Genomic DNA, 20907 nt, shown 5'->3' with positions numbered 1-20907 from the left:
CTATCTATCTCTATCTATCTATCTATCTATCTATCTCTTTTTTTTAGGGCGGGAGGTGGCATGATTAGTGATTTCATTGTCAGAACAGTTCAATTCGTCCCTTGGCGCTAATCTTTGTTTGCATAATGCCAAGGTTGCCTTTGTTTTTTTTTTTTTTTTTTAGGCACACACAAAGACACAAACACAAATGAAGCATGAAACAGGGGCAAAAGGCAGTGTATTTCACCACAAAACACAGAGCCAATAACGCACTGAAAAAGAGGGGGGGAAATAAAAACAAAAGCAGAAGGTCAAAAGCAGGGAGCGGCACCAAGACTTGAAGCAAGCCTCCCAACATGTCCTCCGTCCTGTTTTCCATCCTTTTCCTTTTCCCTCACTCCAATTTGTCCTTGTTGTTGTCGAAGCACGCATCCAGTGCTGTGACGACACCTATTTACAACATGATTTAAAAATAACAAAGGGGTGGCGAGTGGGTTACTGGAACAATAACAGTGCTGCCGTTACAAAGTGGTATCATTTTTTTTTCCCCACGTACACACAGTGATGAACACTTTTACACTCTTCTATATACAGGAAATATGAGCAGGGAAAAAAAGGCCATCGGTTCAATTCTAAACCAACATAAATTACACAGTTGCAACTGTTTTATATGATATTAATACTTTCAATAACAAGACGTGGAAGTGCTCATTAACCCTTTGAAGCAGGGGGGTGTGCGGACTTTTTAAAATTGTCCATACAAAACATGACTTTCGAAAAAAATGATTACAAACGTTGAAGTCAAAGGTTTTGTTTTCTTGGTATTTTTTTAATGATATTGCAATAATCATACGGGGAGGTATTGTGATGGGAAAATCAAGCTTCATGAATCACATTTGACTTTTTTTGCTCCTCTTGATGGTGTAATACGTTTTAAATCGCATTAACCTTTATATTTAAACAAAGGGCGCCATCTAGAGGAGTCAAAAATAACAAGTGTTTTTCAAAAGCAAAGTACAAATTAGCAACGTTATCTCAGGTTGTTAATTTTGGATTTTGTCATCTTTTCAACTAATTTGCACGATGGTGGAAAACGGATTGAAACGATCGAACGTCCATTAAAAATGGGATACATTGAATTGGTTGGTAGCGGGAAGGCCATCTATTTCAAAACATGATTTTTTTTTTTTTTAAACATTTACTTCTCCATTAAAGCAAGGTATTTGATTTTAAACATCCGAATTTTAAAATGTGAGTAAAGTCAAAAGGTGAAAGCCATGACTGTGATCCATTGCGGATTTTCTTGCACTGCTCAAAAAATGGAGATAAAAAGCATGATAAGTAACACAACCGTCATTTATTTTCAGCCCCTACCCTAAAAAAAAAAAAAGTCTAAAATGGCCTAATGTGCTAATATTTCACAGGATGACAGTGACTGTGTGTCTTTTTCAAGACAAATATCTGCACTTGACTTAAGATTTTTTTCACTGATAGAAGCCAAATTCACAGATAAGGAACTCTTGAGATGCACAGGTTGGCCTCACTCGTCTTAACGAATGAATTATCGAATGAATACAAGCGGACGAGAGCTCCCCCCCCCCCCTCCCCCATCTCTTCTCTTGCTACAAGTTCACCGACAGGACACTTGTGCAACTTCATCACATAACACAGCATATGACCACACTGGCCCTAACCCTGGATCACGCAGACCCCCCCCCCCCCCCCCCCCCCCCCCTTCACACACACACCTCCAGTTTTGATTTAGTGACTGCGTTGTCATTAGTCCTTTCCACGTCCATAAAAAGCAAAACACTTTCAGCGCTTTAAGAAAGGGAAGCTCGTGACTCCAATCCGCAAAGATCGATACGGTACGTGTTAAGATGTATCAAATGGGTTGGGTCACGGCTCCGCAGGTTTCGTTAGAACCACTCAGCGGGTCCACTAAACCGCTCCGCAGGTTAATGTTGATACAGGCCAGCCCTGTCAGGCAGCCCCCCCCACTTGAAAAGGAGTCAAGAATGCATTGAGTGTTACTGCAGCATGATATCCTTGAGGTTCTCCTGCAGGATGGTGTCCTTGACGGCGTGGAAGACGAAGCGGATGTTTTCCGTGTCCACCGCGGTGGTGAAGTGGTGGAACAGCGGCTTGCCTCGGTTTCTCCTTTTACGGCTGAACGACTGCACCAGAAACGCCTGCGGGGACAGTCAGTGTGTGTCTCTTCATTGTGTTTTTATAGATCGTAGGGCTGCGCAATTAATCGAATTTTAGCACGATTTTGGCTGCCACGATTAATTAAGCTGATCCTGGCGATATTAACATTTAGAAAGCCGGCTACTATACATGTCAAATCAAGCACTTTGCCCTCTGGTGGTAGAACGACAATGTTTCCCACATGTTTGCATGACGAACGCCTCGGCTATATTATTTACCAGTGTGAAATGGCATTGAGTTTCTCACCTCATTCCTAAGAAATGCAGTTCTAGTTGAAAACGAGAACCATTTTGAAAAAAAAAAGTTAGAATATATTCGGTTTGAAATGACCGAAACAGTATGGTTTTTGTTTATTATATATGGCTGTTTACTCATATTTTTCATTTAACAATATGCTTTTGTTTGTTATTGGTTTTTCGTTAGTCATTAGTTTTTTCATTACACTGTATATGTTTCTCCAGTTACAATATTTTTTCCATTTTTACTTTTTTCAATTATATTTTAAAGCAGTAAACTTCTTTCCCTACAGTTATTTTCTCAGACCGACTCACTTGTCCATTTGTCTACCTGATAGACAAATGAAGCTTCATGAAGCACTTGTGATATCGGTGATATTTGACTCCACTAAAGAGTAGTAATGGTGCAAAGACGCAAGGGAAATTTAATACATTTCCATTGCACGGTTTATTTTTAAGGTGGCTCGGTGGAGCAGTGGTTAGAAGATCCGCCTCACAGTTCAGGGGCGAGAGTTCAGATCCACTTGACTCCGGACTTCCTGTGTGGAGTTTGCATCTTCTCCCCGAGCCCGCATGAGTTGTCTTTGTGGACTTTGGCTTCCTCCCACACTCCAAAAATATGCATTGAAGATAGGATATTGTTTTCGTTGTAAGCAGGCAACAAAAAAAAGTTAAAAAAAAAAACAAAACTTCCATCTACCACCTTTTTCCGTAAAGATCTGATGTTACGACCTACGGCTTATAGTCTGGTAGGGCTTATCCATGCCTGAATTTTTTTTTTTTTGCTCAATTTTTGCTACCGCGGCTTATATACCAGTGCAGCTTATAGTCTGAAAAATACGGTGCGTGTGTGTGTATGTTTGCCAAATATTGACTTTGTAGTGGGAGGCGGGCAGTCGGTACCTGCACGTCCTCCAGCCTGCGCGGGTCGCCCCTGAACTCGGGGAAATTCTTGCGAATGTCGGCGGTGCGGATCTTATCCACCAGCAGGTCGGTCTTGTTGAGGAAGAGGATGATGGAGACGTTGAGGAAGAGCTTGTTGTTGACGATGGTCTCAAAGATGTTCATGCTCTCCACTAGGCGGTTGGTACGGCGGTCCTCCATCAAAACCTGAAATCAACATTTTTTTTTGTGGCAAGAATTTTTTTGGGAAATATCGGTTTAGTTCCCCCAATGCATTTCAATAGACTTTAATGGTACATCAATTTCTGATCCTCATGGCCCGGTCACTCTCCCACAAATAGTAGGCGCTCAGCAATCAACAAATCAGTCTTCATCATCTGACTGCGTATTGGAAAACGAGCCAGCGCTGAGGCAACAGTCGAGTTTATTCAAGGCCACCACAAAGATGGCTTTGTGCTTCCAAAACCTCTCATGTCTTTTGTCCATTTAGCGGTTTTTGGAAAGGACACGCTGCAGGATAATAGACGCCACTGTCTGCCTCATAAGGCGGGGGGAGGGGGGGGGGGGGGGGGGGGGGGGGTCACATGATCTCGGCGTCTAGTACCTGGTCGTACTCGGACGACGAAACCATGAAGAGGATGGAGGTGATTCCGTCGAAGCACTGGAACCACTTCTGCCTCTGCGAGCGTTGGCCGCCCACGTCCACCATCTTGAAGGGGATCTTCTTGATGACAAAGTCGTGCTCCACGATGCCTTTTGTGGCCTTGCGGGCGAAAAGGATGTCCTGCCTGCTAGGGATGTAACTCTGCGGAGAAAGAAAAATGGGATTATGGACAGATTTTCTTTTTTTTATGGCTGATTTTTCATTTGACACTAAAGGTGACTCACCAGCTGACCAATGCGCTCCATGTTATCCAGGAAGTATTTGACCGACTCACTCTGCAGACAAATTGGGGGGAAAACAAATTTTGAGACATAAAATGGAATTCATCAGACCATGAAATCCAAACAAGCAGCACCGAATGACCGCATCACATTAGCGTAGATAAACAAACTGTCTTTGACATTAATTTGTGGTTTGTCATTAGCGCTCTCGTCAAGACCCCACCAACCCAGACCAAGACCTCATTGAGATGGGAGAGTTCCAAGACTGAAACAAGAAAGAAATTCCGATGATAGAAATTGAGCTACTATGTCAAAGTGCCCTTGAGCAAGACGCTGAACTCTGATTTGCTCCCATTGGACTCGCCGACAGCGCCAGTACGTACAAAATACCTAGAAAAACCAATCACAGTAAACCACATTTACAATATAGCGGAAAAAAACGGTATGGTTACTGTTCATTTACAATTATCTTATTTTTGTACATGCACGTTTACACTTTTTTAACATTTATAATCGACTTAGTGTTTAAGCACAGTTATCTTTTTTTATAGTTCCTATATTTAAGGTCAAAGATAATGTTTAGGCTGTGCGTAACGCGACGGTGTTTGACAGCAATTTAAAATATACATTCAGGACCAAAACATCAGTCCACCGTAATTTATGGTGTTGGCTACAGGATTTTATTTCTAGGGGAAAACCGCGAAGAGCTGCAACAAAGGGATGACCCCCCCCCCCCCCCCCCCCGGTCTAAAGAATAGAAAAGAAACACAACAAATCTAAGGAGAAACAATAATCAACAAAAAAATGTGATGGGTTGATTTCTAAAAGCGACCACGCACACGAAAGTTTTTCCACGTGTCCGCCCCAAGCGTGTGATCTAAATCCAATTCCTCCACGGATATTGTCGACTTTGATTAAAGCCCAGTTGGCTTTTACGCAAACAAAAGACAAGAAGCGTGTGATGCGCTCAAGCATTCTAATTAATAATCAGCTTGAATGTCAAAAAGGAGAACGGGCTGGAGAATGTCCTCCTTTGTGCGCGCTGCTCCTACATTGTGAACGGAGATAAGTGGAGTGGACTCACTCCATGAGACGTCAGCCACAACCGCTTGACCCACTTTTTAATTAAACCGTGTAGTGTCGTAATTGCATTTTGTGTACCGAACAGTATAATGCGCAGGAACGTCTTGTGGTAACGAGAACCGTGAGCAGATCATGCATATTGACCGGTCATTTTTCATACTATCTGCTAACTGTAAAATTATAATATATGCCATTTCCCCAAGTGGCATTTCCTGGAATCAATTGCTTGAAATATCTTTATTGTCATCATGCAAGATATGACTCACTGTGCCAATGTTATTATTATTCAGTAGTACTTTGTATGATGGCGTATGGAGGCCACGAGAATGAAAGTTAAAAAGTTGAATGAATGTATGCATTTTTAGTCATAGCTTGCAAAATTTTGCATATTTTTATGACTTCTCAAGGTTAAAGTTTTGTTATCACGTTAAACATGTTGTGTATTAATAAGTAAACAGTAAGCACAAACCATAAAATCATAATTATTAAACAGTTTAGATTTCTAATGAAAAAGTGTATATTTTGGAAATGTAAACAATATTTTTGTCATCATGATTAGTCATATCCATGTATGGCCAGTATGTATACCATTTTAAAGAAGGGGAAAAATATTAAGAGATTATTTTTCTCTAGAGTAAAGTCATATTGTAAGAATAACATGATTAGCATGGAAAAAAAATATACTTTCTTGGGCTGGGAAATAAATCGCACTAATTTGATTAATTCATCAATTTGAAAAATCAAAGATTTGGATGGTAATGAGCTAAATCTTGGAAGTTTTGTAAAAGTTGCAGCGTGCTTGTTTACAAGGCATGTTTACAATACTGGAGGTACTATCGACTTAACTCATCTATTTTCTGACCTTCCTTTGCCCTAAAAATAAATAAATAAATAAATACCTGGGATTAAATGCCCAGACTCATGAAAAACACGTAAAAATACGTCTTTGGGATTGAACGAGTTAATGATGACATTTAAGGAAGTTAAGAGCAAAGCTATAAACGTTAATGTTAAAACTCTTTAAAAATCAGTATATATTAACGTGTAAATATTTTTGTGCTACGTATTCTTGCGTTTAACTAGTTCATAATGTCGCATGTAATCTCGAAATTTATTACAATCGTAAACCATGGACACCTTGTAGCAAATCCTCATTAAACAAACGTGGAAATAATCTAGAACACAGAGAGTCATTCAAAACTTCTCATTTATGTGATTTGATGGTAGACTGAACCTCCTATAATGACTTGCACTTTTTGTCAAGTCATCATTCTTCAGGCAGTAGAAGGATGACTATTACAATATTTTATGACCTTTTCAAGTCATTATGCAGTGTTTATACCCTGCAGAACTACAACTAATTAAAACTATTTTTATGGAACTTGTCCACATGAATCATTTGAAATTGTGTGTGATCGGAAACTGCAGTAGGAACAAAAGTACATTAAGGGAAGCATTACGCAATTTTCAATGTAATTAAAGGAAAATAGCACTCCATTAAACGCTACACTGTAAAGAGTAATAATAATTAAATTGAATGAAAAGAATTAAACGAGTTGTGCATTATGATTCAACGCTTCAATCCATTTTGCGGCGGGTTCTGGTGTGCCTGTTGTGGTCACCAGGGGGCAGTATAACAGCCGAACAGACAAGAAGAAGACAGTAGCTGTCTTAGTCTATATTTAACATTATCTGGATATATCTCTTGATGCTAACAATTAGCATGTTAATGCTTAGCGTTAAGCTAGCGAGGCATTGTTTTATTATAAAAAAAATAAACAAATGACTGCATGCATCACGCAAGTAATTTATAATTGTATCGACACGATTAAAAAGTAATCTTAAAGAAGTCCTTTAAGATGGCAAAGTAATTTAACTTCCATTCACACAGAAAATGCATGAAAAAAAACCTGAAAATCTTCGTTTGACTGGATTATTGAAACGGAACATCTCGTTCTTCCCTCGCACCGTTAATCACACATATGCTGCAGGAAACAGCTGTGTGTGTGAAAACAGTGACGAGAGACATGGGGGAGGGAGTGAGTCCGAGAGAACTGAGATACAAAGTCACTTCAGATGTCTCGCACACACACACACACACGGCACTATTTCATCTTAGCAAGCTTTGCCACTTCCTGTCCCGACGACGCAAGAGATTGATTAAAGTGGCTTTTGAAACGAATCAGTGTCAGCGGCCCGCACATGTCGAGCATCGACCCGGGGGTGAAAGGACCCCATGACCCTGCCTCTGACCTGCAATGTCACACTGGTTAGAAAACACACAAAGCCGCAAAGCTCCCATTGGCTAAGCAGGACATGGACGGGAGGGGGTCGGGGATGGGGGGGGCGGAGAGGGGAATTCCCGGAGATGAAGGGATGTGCACACACACACACACTTCCATCAGCAGTGATTGCTCGTCCTTATTATTGATGTAGTGGAGACAATAAAATCACAAATCTAGTTTATAAGGTGAAAAATGACACTTTTAATATCATTTGCTGCATAATTGGAGATGAAAATAGAACTATAGTTTGTGTGTGCTTGTGTGCGGTTGAGTAGGATGAGAGGAATGTGGCCATGGCACGTATGCTCAGATTAGTGGCTTTATTGAGTGTGTGTGTGTGTGTGTGTGTGTGTTTGAGACTGTGTGAAAGAGTGAGACAGGGCGCGCCGCTATTGTTTGACCAACAAGCTGCTTGACCCCAACGATGATGTATTAACTCACAGTCGTATATGGCCAACAAATGACCCCTTGCCAATAAACACACTAAATCTCTATTTATTCCTTCATTTTTTTTTTTTAATGGAACGGACAATATTTACTCTGTATGGGAATAATAATTGCTAAAATGATTATTATGAGCTGGGGACTGAAAGAGGAAAAAATAACAGGTTAAGGGTTATCTGGAATTATTATTTGTGACAATCATGGATAACTCCGCTTTATTTCAAGAGAACTTTAAAACTGTCATTTGTTGGACATGGAGTAAAAATTAGCCATTAGATTGAGAGATGTGATAAATTGGGAAAAAGTAACGATGCCAGAAGGTAATTTTGGCTTTTTTTTTTAACAAGCAAAAGATCTTAAGTACAGATTTTGACCGCTTCGTAAAATTCCTTGAATCGAATTACGACAAAACTTTGAGCACAACGTAGTTAAAGTTCAAAGGACTTTTTAAGGGAGACCAGAAGGCTGCTCACTATGGTTGCAAACCAAAATTGCAAACCACAGTGGAATGATCCTGACGACACCCAATTCGGAAAATGGCCAAGTTGTTTTTTTTCTTTTTTTTCCACCTCTAAACCTGTATTTAGTTCATGTGCCCAATCCTCATTAGTTCAGCTGCAGAGCTGGCCACAACTTTAGCCAATTTGCTCAATGCTTAAAGCAATGCTAAAATTATTTAGCAATTTTCATCAGTAAAAACTTCATATATGATCTTTAATTAATTTGACAGCAAAATTATTTCCATGTAAAATTATTTATACACACTAAAATAGACACACTCAGAGTGCTGGAATACTGCACTAACACAACAGTAATGTGCCTTTTTTTAGGGGGAGAGTGCCCCCCAAAATAAACAGCATATAAAGCGCACCGGACTATAAGCCACAGGGTTCAAAGCACGAGTAAAAAGTAGCGCTTACAATTCTGGATTTACGGTAATGCTCGAATACCCGAATTAAAAATACCGGATAGTCGCAGTCCTGTTCAAATTGGCAGACATCGAAACATATCCGATTTCACCCACTTTTGGAAGCGGACTAATTCTCGCCTGACGATGCATTTCTTTTTTTTTTTTTTTCCCCTTGTCATACCGCCATGAAGCCTGCCCCAAAAAGCTCCAAATTGTACCACCAGAACCACACACTATAAATCCAATATGTTGAATGTTCCTGCACTGTACTGCTTGTACCCTGCAGCCTCCACGCCTGTGAAGTTTAGTCGGAATTTTGTGTCATCCACTTTCCCACCGGCCCGACTGATTCTGTCCTCTCATGTTTGTTTAAAACTGTGCCGGGACAGGATACAGTGACACCACAGCAGTAAACCATTATGTAGTGTGTGCTTTTGTACATCTGTTTCAGGCTCTGACACACACACACACACACACATCTACGCGATGCTCGTCTCCAAAGACGACATCATACGTTTTTAGTCCCGACAGGACTCGGTGTCGGTCAAAACCGCTCTCTGTGATTGGTGGCCATATCAAGCAGGGTGTTATCAGGGTGTGGTCACAGGGCTGCAAGTAAACAAAATGCCTGGCACGGGTTTGTTTTTCTCCCTTCTCCCCAACCCCCTTGCCTTCTTTTCTAAATCGGCGTCTCTCTTCACTCCCTCTCTGCGGTGTCTGCCTGTGGCTCGGGTCCAGCCGAGCCTGGGAAAAGCCGACCGAAAAAAGCCTCCGCGGGAGAGGAGCGGGAGAGAGGAGGGGGCAAACAAACCCTTGGCAGACACGCATTATGACTTTAGAAATCTGTTGCAGACAGCATTGTGAATTCATCGTGTCAGGAAGTGGAGGAAAAAAAAATGCGACAAAATGGAAAGCGGGTGAAAAACATGCACCGGCATGACCCCGGCGGTCTTCTGGTCATATCTCGGATCAGATAACGATTCTGTAGGATACTTGTGCAGACAAAACAATTGGATGTTGAGCGTGTATTCAGGCAGCCTGTGTCCGATATCTTGAGACATCTATTAGGTTTTCTTTCTCGCAAAGGATATTGTTGAGGAAAATATTATTTTTTTTTTATCAAAAGTAGCATAGGTACTGATACTATTGGTATCAATGACCGCTGTATTTTTCGTATTATAAATCACACCAGATTATAAACCTCAACAACAAAAAATTTACAGAAAAACTAATTTTGTCATCTACAGAGCGTACCGGAATATAAACTACAGGTTGTAACATCAGATATTCACGCAGAAGGATGGTATGTGAAAGTTTTTTCAATACTTATTTTTACTTTTTTTCAGACTTCCTGGTTACAACAACATCATGCCTTCAAAACAGGCTGAAAAGGCCTGTGCAATTAGAAATAAGAGCAGCACTTAAACATATTTTCAACATGTCACAGAAACACTAAGATTGTTTGAATACTGCACTAACATAACAGTAACACGCCTGGCTGTGTTTACTAGTGGAAAGTGTCCTCTGGTGTCAAGTAAAATAGCAGTTCAATATCAAAATCAATACTTTGATAGTGTCTGTCTCCCTTTGTTCAGTGGGAGAATGGCCCTGGTAGCCAGTCAAAAAAAAAAATGCAGATAAGACACACTAAAGTTTAGTGTGTCTTATCGGCATTTTTTTTTTTTTTTTGGTCTAGTGACTAGACCATAAGCCGCAGAGTTCAAAGTATGAGTATGAGGAAAAAAGTCATGTTTTATAGTCCGAAATTTACTGTACTCAAGAGTTGATATCGGTTGGTATTAGTCTGCAAAAAAAAAAAATTGGTATCAAACATTCAACATTTCCCAACCCCAAATTCACAATGAATTTTCAACAGATTTCTGATTTGGGTCTCTGTCGTATAAACAAGTGACCAAAAAGGCTGCGGTTATTTTAAAATGACCCCTAAGGACAGGTCAGTGGCCAGCAGAAGATAGTGAACAAAAAATAACTCATCCGCTTCGGCAGTGCTGGACAGACAGATGGAGAGAGGATGTGGCAATGCCCCCCTCCGGTTTCCCGTTGACTGAGGTATCCTTCAGCCTGACACAAATTCCCAACACTGTTCCTTGGGCAGAGAATTTTCATAAATAAGCATGCATTTATGATAAAGAGGATTCTGGTTAAGGTCGGGTTTTGGTACAGCTGCTTTTCCACACGTTGTTTCATCCATAAGTATAATATGTGTGGCGGTTGGTAGTACTCCTTTTTCCGTTCATTCTGAATCCCGTTTCAAATCTTTCACCGGTGCGCGGCTCGCTATTTGTAGATTTTTCTTCTCCGAGTACATATAACTTCATGTATGTGTGAACTAAACGTTTTGTGCTTTTTGGCCTTAAATGGTAACCACTAGTGCACTAATACTGATTGCAATTGCTAACCAGTTAGCATGTTTTTGTTGGCATCTAATAAGGCAGATGATAAATAATGAGTAGTTATTCCTACTCACTACAACTCGAAATAGTGATGCGGTGGGGGGGTTATTACTTAATAGAAGAATTGAAGGGATAATTGATTTTAAAAAAGATTTCATAGTGACAACCCTATTATCAACAAAAGTCTCCAATATTGCATTTAAAAGTAATCTAAACAAAATAGGTAATGGCAGACTTAAGGGCTGCAGCTTTCAAATATTTTGGTATTTGAATATCCTACTGGAAAAAACACATTTGAGTATGCCTGGTATGTCAAAAGTGATCAGTAGGAACAGCAAGAGGAAGTTGAGTGCTGCTAGTTACTAACACTGCTAGCATAAGCTAGCTGCGAACGTTGAAGCCGTCGCTAATTGCTGGCAACAGAATAAGGATTTCATTGTGTAGTATTACTATGCTTATGACAATAAAACTCTTATCTTATAACACAATGTTCGCATATAAAGTCGTCTTTTAGTATCTTTGATGAGCATAACTAGAAATTAAACATGATTTCAGTACAGTGTAGTACAGTCAAGTCAACCGTGAGACGCTGCCAGGATCGACTTCAAATTAAAAGTGTACCTGGGCACTAACGCTTTCAGTGCCATGGACGAGAATGCTCGTCTTTTAAAATAGTAATAACAATAACAAATAATAAAGTTCTCGTCAAATAGGTTTTTTTTAATGGAGGGTAGCTGACACCCTTGACTAATGCTTAGCGACAATAATATAATCCCAATTGAGCTCTGTAGTGATGACTGTGACCATTGGATGGCAGTGTTTCCACATATACAACATAGCTATTACCTACATGCGATTCAAAGAAATGGAAATTTTCCCCCCTATATTTACACAGACATAGCACACAATAATCTGTTGGCCTTGAAAAATGAGTGAAAATGCTTAAAAATACTGGCCCTCCAGATGTTTCCTTTTCTCATAATGCTTGACTCTAAAAGAGTTCATGTCCATATGCTGTTTGGGAAAGCGAGGTTTATTTTGAAGTTGGCCTTCTCACCGCGTAGGCGACATGTTCCGTTTGCTACGCTCAGCTCGACTTTTCCCTGACATAGTACACTAAATAAACCGATACCTGAAGCAGGAGAAAAAAAAAAAATCCCTCGACCATTTAGGCATTCGAGGTGTCGTTTCACCTCTAGCGTGCTAGTTAGCAATTTTATTCTGGTGGTGCGGCAAATTAGGAGACATTTTATTTTCACTTTTCAGGAACTTCAAATTAGCTGGGTTAAAAAAAAATGAGCTGACTGTGGTGCCGTGCAGCTGGAGCATACTGCTCATATCAGCGCAGGCCTTCAGATAAGGCGAGGCGGCGTGACATAAAGCTGTTGGCGGACGTCTCGCGGCAAGTACAGTTTGCGAGGGCGAGACGGAAGTGACTTTCTGTCTGACTCCAGATTGTTTTGTCACTGATAAATGCGTAAGAAGGTAGAAGGTCGAGCTCTTCAGCCGAGCGCTTCGCTTCCGCGTGGCGAAAAGATCCACTCGCGGGGGAAATCAAAAGTGCAGCGGCGGCCGAAATCGTCGGCCGGCGGAGCCGAGAGAACAATAGTCTGTGATCCTTCCGTGAAACTCAACCTTTTGCTTGCCATTAAGCATCTGTCCGCTCCATCACAGAGGATTTGTTGGCACTGTCATGGTTACTTGCTGAGCAAAGTGTTTCTCCAGTTCTTCTCCAAGTCTGTTTTTTTCCCCCCGCCAGAACATAAAACGCTAGTTTTAGGAGTCTCCCTTTCTTTGTGGGCAGACAGGAGAGGGTGGGAGAGACTCTTGGGGAAATGCTTATCTGACTGGAAAAAGCAGACGGTAGTAGACCTCTGATTCTTTACTTTGGACTCTTGTATGCTTCCAACTTTTTGGGGAAGACCCTTTTCTCTTCCAGTGTGACTCAAAACAAGGTCTACAAAAATATTCTCGGATCGGTTTGATCGATGGTATGAAATTGATTGGTAATGAATTGCTTCTGGAAGCTTTTTGTCCGGAAAACATTAAGATTCATTCTGTCCCAACTTGTTAACTAACGAAAGCTGAAGACTTCTCAGTGGGTGTTTAACTTTGAGTTTAGCCATCGTTTTACCCTCCCGACACAAATTTAGCTTAATTTTCAACTATTAAAAATATGAAAAAAGTTCAACATTGTCTGAATCAGGGGTGTCCACAATATGGCCTGGGGGCCATTTGCGGCCCTCAATCAGTTTGTAAGACATATCCTAAAAACTAAATTTGCTACTAATAGGTTTTATTGAATCTACTCTAGAACGTTTCTAAATATTTGAAGATGCAAATTAACTGGTATTTACAACTAAATTAGCACAAACAATTTTTTAGTTTCCAGCGGCTTTGGATTTCAAAATGTGTAAAATCTATTGGACTTCACAGTCACAAAGGCCTTCCGACTAAAACTATAACTACAATATGGCTCATGATAAAAACGAGTTACACACACACACATACATACATACAGGGTGGCGCGGTAGCAAACTGGTTAGCATGTCTACTTCACACGTGAAGGTTGATTCCGAATTTGTTAGCTTAGCACTAGCTAGCACAACATGAGCGACATAGTTGGATTCAAAAGTTAACTAAAAGCAAAAAAAAAAAAAAAAACACCCTTGGTTTCTACCATTGGCCAGAGTGCGGTGAGGGTCCTGGAGGTTAAAGGGACAATGTGTAAGATTTAGAGCGTTTTCCATTCAAAAGAAATCAATGAAATGATTATAAATTTCAAAACCTTGCAAATCAATGCGTTCTTATTGACCAACAGTGTGTTTGAAATATAATTATAGGTTATCATGAATTGATATTACATGGGGGGGTGGCACTCCTCCGGAGGCGGCCATGTCTGTTATAGCTACGGACAATGCTAAATGCAGCACCTCCTGCTGTCCGTAATGAAAAACGGTCGAAATCTTACACATCGCCCCTTTAAATCACATTAAAAACGAAAACATTTCCGGGTTCGCTCTATGAATGACGGCGTTAGATAAAAGCGAAATGACGGCCACCCTGCAGCGACAGGCGGCGCGGTTCACACAGACCGCCGCACGACTCACCAGCTGGAACTCGGAGCGCCTGGCGTAGGCCTGCTGGATGCTGGCGTCGGCCCACAGCGCGCTCAGTGCCATCACGTACAGCTGGAACTCGCCGGGCTCGACACCCACGGCGCCGGCCCGTCCCTCCCACGACATCACCAGCATGCCTTGCTTTTCGTTCTCGCAGCTCTGCCAGCTGATGCCAAGCTTGTCGCGGGCGTCCACGAGCACTCGCATGCCCTGCGGGGAGACAACGGCCATTCATTAATTCATCAACAATTTATTTATGAATAACTTAAACATGAAAAATATGAACAATTAAAAAAAAATATCGCCTAAATCAGGGGTGTCCAGTTTATGGCCCGGGGGCCATTTGTGGCCCTCAGTCCATTTGTAAGTGGCCCACATGATATTCTAAAAATGAAATTTGCTACTAAAACGTCTTATTTAATCTACTGAAGAACGTGATGCATTTTTAACTGTTTACATCTAAATTACTAATAGTTTTCTTAATAATTCAGGAGCAACTAAAAGACTTTAAAAAAATGAGAAAGGAAAATGGTTTCTCCCTCGTTCGATTCCTGTTCCAAAATAAAATATCACATGGATGATTATAAAGTAACTGCATAAAAGTGGTGATCTTAAAAAAAAAAGATTTTTAGAAGTATACATCCCTTTAAACTCTACTTAAGGACAAAGTATTTGTACTTTGTTACAACTTCCAGTGGAATAGACAGTTTGTGTTGCCTTCAGGGAAACCTTTTACTTGGGAAGTTGGAGAGCGAGCCAAACACTGATGCATTCATGCAGTCTTGTTTTGTCTATTTAATTTTTTCTTGTGGGAGGTCTGATCATGGGATCAAAGAAACCGACACAAACCCTTGGTGTGGTTGTCTTATCTTTAATGAGCGACCTTTGATGAACATCATTTGGAAGTGAAGCTGCCTTGTAATCAACAAAACAGTGCAGCTCTGTTGCCACAGTGCCATTAAATCGCCTACTTTACTGGTCTATATATAATAGGGGTGGACCAAATATAAATAATATGGTTTAATGCCTAGACTCATGAAATATGTGTTAAAATATGTCTTTGGGATTGAATGAGTTCATTGTGATAGTAAAGCGGAATTGTGTCTTAAAAACTACATAATTATCGTCTAAATATTTTCATAGGATTTATTTTTTAATAAATCAAACTTTTAAATAAATGTTTGTTGCATTTTTACTTTAAATTTTTCCGGAATGACTGGTGAAAACCAAAATTTTATTTTTGCCTATATCGATCTATCAATACCAGTATAATAAATAAATACATCTTTTTTTATTATGATTAAAACTGTCCAAATAATCAGCTTCTCAACCTTAAATATTCCTTGATTTTCCTTGATTATTTTTGTTGAATCAAAATGAAAACATCTTTTTTTGCTTTGTATAAAAAAAGCAACATTATTGCTTATGTCACCGGTGTCAAACTCAAGGCCTGGGGGCCAGATGTGGCCTGTTATCTCATTCTATGTGGCCCGCCAAATGCTGATTTGACTTGAAGTTTCTAGCTAAAATACCTAACTTGCCCATTGTCTTCAACTTTTAAAAGTTATGCAGGGAAAAAAACTGCCATTTTTTGTTCCCAATCTCTCTTTTGAACAGTTTTTACCGACCTCTGATCTCAAAACTGTGCAACAAACTCTAAAACTTGGTTAAAAGCTGACAGAAACCACAACGTGGCCCGCGATAAAAATGGGTTTGACACTCCTGCCTTAGTGTTTCCCCACATCACCGGCAGACTAGGAACTGAATCAGCGTTTATATGTTTTCCGTGGTACATGCAATAGTGTAGAATTGGTCTCCAGTAGATTCAGACTATATCAACTAATCACACTTGAAGGTGACTTGTATACGTCTCAGAGAGAAAAAGGCTTCAAGCAAGTCAGACGGCGGACTTTGTGGAGCTTGAACTTAATCGACAACCATATGCATTTACAATCACACTCTACCTCCGTACCTCCCGGCCGAGAATTTAATTACAGCATGTTTAATATAACGACATTCTAAAGGTCAGAGCATAAGTTTCATTAAGCGCTCGTCGCTCTTACGGAAAAACGAGCCGCTTAAATCCGCGAAAGTCTCCTGTCGGTTTCTTCTGCCGATTCATCAATCGCGGCGTTTCAAAATATGACCAGAGGAGGAAAAACAAAGGTTTAGAAACGGCTTCCGATGTATTCCCGAGCTGCGGTTTGCATGCATTCTTGGTGATCTGACTGCCATGACCCCCGGTGACCTCTGTGACTAAGTAGTGTGTGTAAGGACGGGACAAAAACCTAAACAAACACAGACGCCCCGCAGCTGAACCGCTGTTTACCGCAAAGTCCAACACTTAGTATGACACACAGCATGCCGTAACACTGACAAATACATAGAAAATTTTGAAATATGCGACCATGAGTCGGAACATTTGTTGCAATATTTTTGTTCCTTGTTTAACCCTGTTAGGTAATTTACTATTTGACCAAAAAATATTTGCCTTGCGGTTTTGAGAGCTGCTAGTTCCAACGTCAAAATACAAAAGCAATATTCCGGTTATTCGGAATCTCAAGTCGCAGAACGAACCCGGCTTGTGTAATCGTTTTATTGGCTGTTTTACATGGCAGGAGGAAGAGCAGCTTGTCAGCCTCACTGTGCTATTTTTTTTTTTTTTTGTTTCACGGCGTCTCTTTTTGTTTTAATTGCCTGCTTGGCGGAGACGGGGCCTGTATTTGCTTTGGATGGGCCTCTGTTTTCTATCTCTGACAGCAAAGAGGTATTCCGCTGACTCATAATCTCCCTTTAGGAACAGATAACGTTCTAAAAATCTACTTGGGCATTAGGTTTCTTCTTGCTAAATATTTAGACTGTGCTTTTAAATGGCACTCTAAAATCTTTTACACTTAAGTCTGCCGGACGTTGTAAAAGTGAATTTGCTATATTGCTCGGAAAAGGTTTGATGGTGCGTTTTGAAGAATCGCTTTTAATTTTCAGATGGAGCTGAAAAGAATTCTCTTGGAATGTTTTGATGCATCGTTTTTTGCAAAATTTTTTGTGAATTTTCCAACGAAAATGTGCTGCATCTTGTTGTTAGCTAATAAACACCATGCAAATCTGAACAGTTCAATAAGCATATGCTTTGAAGTTAAAAGTTGGAATTTGAACAATTCTACACCAATATTTCCTTGTTTACTTTAACTACAGACGAGTCTTCGATCACCTTGATTACTATTAACTCATTGAATCCCAAAGATGTATTTTTACGTTTTTAGTACGTATTTTTTTTACAATAGGTCTGACACTTTATATTGATTATTATTATATTTATTAATAATGAAGTCATTTCATTTTGATATGAGATTTCTTCTTCGATCCAAAAGAGGACACTTAAGTTTGATTATTTTTTACAAACGAAATTTGAAAGGGTTGAATAAACCAAACACTGATGGCCTGTTTTAATTTTTTTTTTGTTTTGCTTTGCACTTGTCAAAGGGTAAAGGTTGAGAACCGCTGCTTTCGACATCAGTCGACAAATTTAGGCTGCGACAATAACTGCCAAGAGTAGGCAGGATGATTCTTGGAAAGGAAACCACAACTTTTGTCTTGCAACGTGTTATCTAGAAGAGATGTGAAAGTGAAAGAGTTTTCGCTTGAGGCGTCCTAAACAAGTCAGTATGGGTCACTTCAGATTACACTTGCACAAAGTTCAAAAGGATGATACGTCAACCCCGTTTCACAATTCTATAGCATTGAAGGTATTCTACAGGTGTATTTATCTACTGATTGGAGGGGGAATATCCAGTTGAATGATAGCAAGTTGGAGGGGCATTGTATTGGTTTGCTGGTCTAACTGGAGGCGTCATATTATCCCGGCGTGGGCTGAGCGGATGTTCTCATCCCTCAGGAATAGTCTGGCATTGTTAGCCAGTCAAGGAGGGCCGGCTCTGGCAGCAAACAAAGGCACATTTACACACACATGCGCACACACACACACACGAGGATAAAAATATGCACTGTGTCAATAAACCGCTCTGTAGTGGGAGGATAATGTAGATAGTGGGACCAACCATTATTCCAATGAACCGATTGACAATTTTATACAGTGACAGTCAAAACTTAGGAAACGCTTCAAATTCAAATCGTCTCAAGCGCTTTAAGAGGTCAATACAAATAAGATATTGACTCTTGGTAATGCGCAGGCATTCCAGGTCATAAATGAAAATCTGCATCATAAAGATGAGAAACTGTGGACGTGCAAAGGTGGTATCTGTGCACAAGGTGACTACTTGTAACGTGTTCATCTACAAATCAGTAGGTGGACGAAGCTATGTAGACGTGGAAAGATGGTATTTGTGCAAAAGGTGCCTAATTGTGACGGTGATGATGTCAATAGTAGGTCAAACAATTGTTCTAATGAACTGATGGACCGTTTAATAAAAACTTGGGAAACACTTCAAATTCAAAGAGCCCAAAGCACATCAAGAAGTCAAGAAGTTTAAGATAATAACTCTCGAAAAATGCACAGTTGCAATTTAAAGTCATTCCAGGTCATAAAGAATCATCCATGTCATACAGCTGAGAAAAAAATTCTGGTATCTGTGCCTACTTTGAGGATTTAAAGATTCTATTTTGATTCATATTTTTTTGTTTACCCAATAATTACATCACTATTTCAACATCTTATCAATGACTTAAGTGTATGTCTACAAAACGATCATATAGGTCAAACCATCAAACAATTATTCTTATAAGCGGAATGACAATTATACATGTTTTTGTTTACAGTTGAAAATTGGTACACACTTCAAATTCAAAGAGTCCCAAGCACATCCAGAGGTCAAGATTTTTATGATGGTAACTCTTGAAAACGCACGGTTGTGAATTTAGAGTCATTCCAGGTCATAAAGAATCATCCACATCATAAAGCTAAGAAAAGCTCCAGATGTGCAAAGCAGATATCCGTGCAAAATCTGTGCAAAAAGTGACTACTTTGAGGAATCTCATATATATAACACTTTTATTTATTTTGATTCATAATTTTTTTGTTTACCATCAATTCAATTCATCAAGTCCTAAAATCATATTGTCAATGACTTTCGTGTGAGTCTACAAATCTGATTATTTTATTAATAATGAGAAAACATTGTTAGGGTATTTTGACAGGTGCTGTCGATTAATTAATACATTCATTTTATGATTTTTTTTTTTTTTTTTTAGTAAAGCTCTTCCGAAGTTCACTTATGTGTATTTTCTAACTCAAATAGCCGTTATTAATCAGCACGATGCAAACTTTACCCCGAAGTTACATTTCCATCGCAATATTTATCTTACCTTGAGTATATTTTCATAAATAGTGTCCCTGAAGTCCAGCAACGCTTTCTTGTCAAACTCTTGTCCGTTAATGATGCGCATCTGCTTGAGAAACGTCGACTTTCCGCTCTCCCCGGCCCCGAGCAGCAGTATCTTCACCAGCCGCCTCACGGCTCTCCTCTCCCGGGCGAGCATGGCGTCTATCTCGCGGCTCCTCCGGCGAGCCTCCCGCTCCCTTCCCCGGCTGCTCTCCTTGCTGCCGCCCGCGTCCCTGCTCGCCTCCGCCGGCAGCAGGCAGCGGCTCAGGGTGCGGACCACTCCCGACATGCTTTGCTTCAGCGGACCCTCAGCGGACAAAAGTTCATCGTAAGCCCCACCGGTTTCGACTTGTTTGTCCTACATTTAAGTTAAAGCGTCCTTTTCGGGGGGGATAAATGGCTAATTTCAGCACTCGAAGCTGGCGAGGAACGTTGTCGTCTGATCGGGGAACCGCAGACACGACAAGTCTGGGTTCCAGCGCGCCATGTAAACGTCAAGAAAAATCGCAAGGCGCCTAAAAATCAAGTTTAAATCTCGACGAAATGAGTTGAATCCACTTGATGTGCATCTGTGGTCGGAAAATAAGGATGAAAAAGGAGTAAAGTCCAACAAAACGGCGAGAGCGCTTTCCCAAACTTTCCCAACAGCAGCCGGCCAGCGGTGGTGAACTTGGGCAACGGCCGGGAGGGTGCGACTCCTCCAGGGGAAGAAGGGGGCGGTGGTGGGACGGCCGAGCCCGAGGTCATGGAAGCGTTACCGGTGCTTACCACCAGGGGGCGTCCGTACACGTGTTCGACCTCCGAATATACGCATACTGTTTTTTGTGTGTGCGTTTTTTTTTAACACATTTTTCTTCATATTTTGATTTGGGAGTTTAGCAGGATGGCGAAACACAGATAAATCCAGTTTTCCTTGTGGCCTGGCCCAGTTCTTATGTTCCATGAAAGGTTTGGGTTCCAATGTTCTTTAACAGTTTGATTGATGAATTGATGGATGGAAGAAAAATAGATTACTGTAGAATAGAATAGAATGCCTTTATTAATTGCACACATGTATGCAATTAAACAATTAAAACAATTGTTAAATTGGGAGCGCTTT

At 40.4% G+C, this 20907-nt stretch overlaps 1 protein-coding gene across 1 annotated transcript; it reads right to left on the bottom strand.

Annotated features, from left to right (window-relative positions):
• Nucleotides 1-1720: 1720 nt before the first annotated feature.
• Nucleotides 1721-20497, bottom strand: LOC148421452 (guanine nucleotide-binding protein subunit alpha-12-like). The gene is made up of 6 exons (XM_088419633.1): nucleotides 19792-20497; nucleotides 14461-14679; nucleotides 4218-4268; nucleotides 3934-4134; nucleotides 3330-3536; nucleotides 1721-2171 (listed from the first exon to the last, which is right to left on the bottom strand). The coding sequence occupies exons 1-6, from the start codon at nucleotides 20095-20097 to the stop codon at nucleotides 2010-2012; spliced, it is 1146 nt and encodes a 381-aa protein (XP_088275759.1). The 5' UTR covers nucleotides 20098-20497; the 3' UTR covers nucleotides 1721-2009.
• Nucleotides 20498-20907: the final 410 nt, after the last annotated feature.

This window comes from Hippichthys cyanospilos, chromosome 7, assembly GCF_059441005.1.
Source record: "Hippichthys cyanospilos isolate Australia breed blue-spotted pipefish chromosome 7, RoL_Hcya_1.0, whole genome shotgun sequence".
Classification (NCBI taxonomy): domain Eukaryota; kingdom Metazoa; phylum Chordata; class Actinopteri; order Syngnathiformes; family Syngnathidae; genus Hippichthys; species Hippichthys cyanospilos.
Note: the sequence above shows the minus strand (reverse complement) of the source record. Positions and strands in the feature narration are given on the sequence as shown.